We start from the raw sequence: 4,150 nt of genomic DNA, 5'->3' as shown, positions 1-4,150 counted from the left end.
TTTTTAAAATTGTTTGTATGAGTTACTTAAAGCTGCCCTGCATAAAATATATGAAGCACACACTTTCATAGACCTCCGATATACCCCCCACCACCCTCTTCATACCATTTCAAGGATAATGGGTCTGATTTATAAAAGCTCTCCAAGGCTGGAGAGGATATACTTTCATCAGTGAAGCTGGGTGATCCAGTAAACCTGGAATGGATTTTTAGCCGTTTGCTATTTGTTAACAAATGTTTTAAATCCTGGATCAGATTCATTCCAGTTTTGCTGGGTCACCCAACTTCTCTAAAAAACAAACGGTATCCTCTCCAGCCATAGAGCGCTTTAATAAATCAAGCTGAATAAAAAGAAAAAGCTTGAAAACTAAAACAAAATGACATTTAAAACTAGAAAATACAATGGTTAAGGAATGAATAACACTTACATGGGTAAAGGTAAACTTCTGTGCCACAGAACCACCACCTTTCTCACTTAGCCGACTAGCCTGTGAACTCTGTGGTGCCTTCACTAGGACACTACAGGCATCTGGCAGGCTGACACAATCCTTAAAACAGAAAAATAAGGAACACCATATTAAAACTAAGCTCATGACAAACATTTCAATTCCAAGCAGGCATTTTAAAGGATAGGTTAGGAGGTTACTATTGCAGAATAATTTCAGGCACCAAGATTGACTTTTCACGCAAAGTGAATTCCTTTAAAGATTTAAAGAGGACCCATACTGAGAGATGCAAGATACCATTTCTGACCAGATATAATAGTATTCTATATTATACAGCTGCCTGGGTTGTACGCTGACCCTCGGCCTTCAATATGTTTTGAATCCTTGACCCAGAATAAGTATACAGCTCAGGGGTTCAGTAATTGTCACCCCGTTCTATATGATTGTATCATCATCAAACCTCCTCAGGGCTGTGGAAGCAATTTTTGGCAATAATGTACTGACATTGACTTGTAATAAATTTAGAGGACAGGTGGAGGGGAACTACTTGGCCACGGAAAATGTAACTAGGTAAGGGGGGTTTTGCCAAGCTGCACCAGTGAGCACATTTTAGAATGTACAGGTTCAGCTGCTGACATAAGCTATTCAGAACTTTCCATCACTTACCTGGGACTCGTTTTGCTCAAGTTCAGATGCAGTAAATGGTCGCACTCGAAGATACACATTCATGTTTTCTTTACTGTCTGTAGTGCTTTTCTGAAAAGAAAGGAAGAATTTACATTTTGGCACAACCTAAAGACATTTTGTACTAGCTGATCTGTATTCTGCAGATGTTCTCACAGAGTATGTGGGTTTTCCTCCAGAAGTCAGCATTCTATTCTGAAAGTCCACTTTTCTATTTAAAGGATCAATACGTGCTTATTATATGCGGCCAGCTTAATCACACCACAGACTGCTGACACAGATGGTGAATATTCTCTCACTATTAAGAAAGACCATAATAAAGGTTCACCCAAAATTATCTATTGGGGTGTTTTGGATAGAGTAGGCAGGGGTTATATGTGTATCTCCCGAGTAGATTCTTCTCAAATTGTCTTGGTGACCATTATCAAGGAGACAGAAAAAAAAAATTTTGTCTGTGACAACTAAAGTGTGAACTTTGTCAGCATTGTAAAGATTTGCTGGGCTTATGAGATGCATCGATCTGCTTGAAGCCACTTTAGCAGTCAATTTGATTTGTATGATAGAAAGCAATTACATTTTTGTGATAAATTCTTTGGATTCACTTGAATTCCTGGGCTGGTCTGCCCGATTTATTAAAGCTCTCCAAGACTGGAGAAGATAGACTATCATGGGAGAGCCTGAGGCATACTCACTGTTCCTAATCAGATCAACAAAACAGTACTTTGGAAAGGTCCCCTCACTGTCCTATACCTAAATTCCTGAAGTCCCTGCTTTCCGGGAGAAAAAAAAAAATACCTGGTACCATAAGGAGAATAAAAGATAATGGTCCTAACTCTATGTGGCAGTGTTCAGCATGGGTAAGGCAAATAGCTCCTGGCTAGCTCACTTCAAAATCCATTTATACTCACCTCCATAACGCTTATTGAAGCTGGTCTCAGCCACCAGAAAATATGTAAGCAAAGTGACAGGCTTACAATAGCCTCAGTTTATACAATGATCAGTATAGAGAAATATATAGAAAACATGCAACCTTTCTCACCTGAGTCGTGTCAGATTCAGCATCCCCAAACAATAAAAACTTCTCAGAGAGATTTGTTCTGATGTCATCAGTCTCTTGTGGTTCATCTCTTTCTGGATATGTTATTCCCACCCCAAGATAGGAGGGTCTTGAATGAGGATGTTGACCTTCACTTGGCTTCATAGTTCCTAAACATAAATAAAAGGAAAGAAAAGCAAAACATTATTTACAAACATTTTACAAAGTATAAACAAAACAGCATCATATGTCTGAGATTTCTAATCAAATGACACATTTTACAATCATACATACAGGCTAATTCTACAAACACTAGAGCAACTGTTTAATTTTGTTAAGAGTATGCCCCTTCTGAGCATGCCTGAGATTACACGTGCAAAAGGGGAAGTGTTCTCCCCAGCCCCTTTTAGCTGGGTGCACCACCCGGCACTTTTCAGTAACCACCCAGCTGTTTTTTGCATAGTTACTGAAGAGTTGGGTCACAATCCAGGGGCTGCCACCCACCTAAAATTTCTTCCAAACCGGCTTGAAAAAAATTCTGGGTTGAACATTGAAGGGTTTTCCTTAATTATAAAACTTTTTTGTATTGATCTCACATAGATTTCGCATTTAAAAGGAGGCACATCACCCAATCTTGTTCCTTCAAAGTGCAAAATCGAGGAGGAATAAGAAGGAAGATGCAGGCACCCAGTGTCTAGTCAGCGCCAGGAAGATGGGACAGTGCAGATTGGACTGATTGGAAAACATTGGACCAGTATCTTGGTGGGAAGGACTGCTTTCCACCTACTTTTAATGACAGTTCTGTTGTAAAGTGGACTTTAACATACAATGTGTCCCTGTTTCATCACGGGACACGCCATCTTTTTCTTCCTAAAGACAATCTCTGGCCATCATGACCACATAATTCCCACACAGACAAGCGGGAGTTCATTCATTCCTAGCATGTGCAAGGGAAGCGGGGATTGCTGGGTTTCCCTGGCAAATCAATGAGTTACGCTGGTCATGCACAGCTCAGCAAAATCTGCCAGCTGGGTGCTGCTCAGGCAGGTAAGAACAGTTATAGCAGGAGGGAAAATGCCTGTCTCTTTCTGCAAATATTCCCTGCCTGAATCACAAATTGGCAAAGTGGGACTTCGGCTTCAATTTAAATACAGAAACCCCTTTAAGGAGGGGAATAGGTAGGTCTTTATTGCTGACCTCTATTTCTTAAAATGCTCCCTGGAACACGCTATATTTTTGTAGATCACAGATGAAAAAGCATTAAAGCCTGATGGTTACTTTTCAGCTGTATTAGGAAAGGTGATCACATGCTTTGGCAGGAATTCTTGTTGTGGATCACATTGCAGAAAGTAATGGCATGCACCTGTCAATCAGCAGGCTGTGTAATGTCCCTTCATCCTGTGTTATTCTTTTACAATATAAATATTTATCAGATCCGCTTCCTCTATAGACCCAATATAATACAATGCTTCTGTACATAACAGCCTGCGCTTAATGACACACCCAGGAATGTGCTGATATCCATCAGGATCACTGCTGCAGAAATGACCGGAGAGCCAGGGACACCCTTCATGTACACAGGGATAGTGATCTGACACTGGCATCACCCACACCTTCCACCTGTGCTGGTGATCTGACACTGGCATCAAACCCACCCTGTGCTGGTGACCTGACACTGGTATCACCCCCACTTCCCACCTGTGCTGGTGATCTGACACTGGCATCACACCCACCCTGTGCTGGTGACCTGACACTGGCATCACACCCACCTCCCACCTGTGCTGGTGATCTGACACTGGCATCACCCACACCCTCAACCTGTGCTGGTGATCTGACACTGGCATTCGCCCCACCCTGTGCTGGTGACCTGACACGGGCATCAAACCCACCCTGTGCTGGTGATCTGACACTGGCATCACACCCACCCTGTGCTGGTGATCTGACACTGGCATCACACCCACCCTGTGCTGGTGACCTGACACTGG

At 42.1% G+C, this 4,150-nt stretch overlaps 1 protein-coding gene across 1 annotated transcript in view; it reads right to left on the bottom strand.

The window, feature by feature from the left end:
• KIF20B (kinesin family member 20B) overlaps positions 1-4,150 on the bottom strand; it is a gene marked incomplete in the record, with an annotated part of 49,850 nt that overhangs the window by 43,707 nt on the left and 1,993 nt on the right. Inside the window, 3 exon segments of the mRNA XM_072424897.1 lie at positions 428-547; positions 1,112-1,201; positions 2,169-2,335. Coding sequence (XP_072280998.1) covers positions 428-547; positions 1,112-1,201; positions 2,169-2,335 — 377 coding nt within the window.

This window comes from Pyxicephalus adspersus, chromosome 10, assembly GCF_032062135.1.
Source record: "Pyxicephalus adspersus chromosome 10, UCB_Pads_2.0, whole genome shotgun sequence".
NCBI lineage: Eukaryota > Metazoa > Chordata > Amphibia > Anura > Pyxicephalidae > Pyxicephalus > Pyxicephalus adspersus.
The sequence above is the reverse complement of the archived record's forward strand: the minus strand, read 5'-3'. Positions and strand labels throughout refer to the sequence as shown.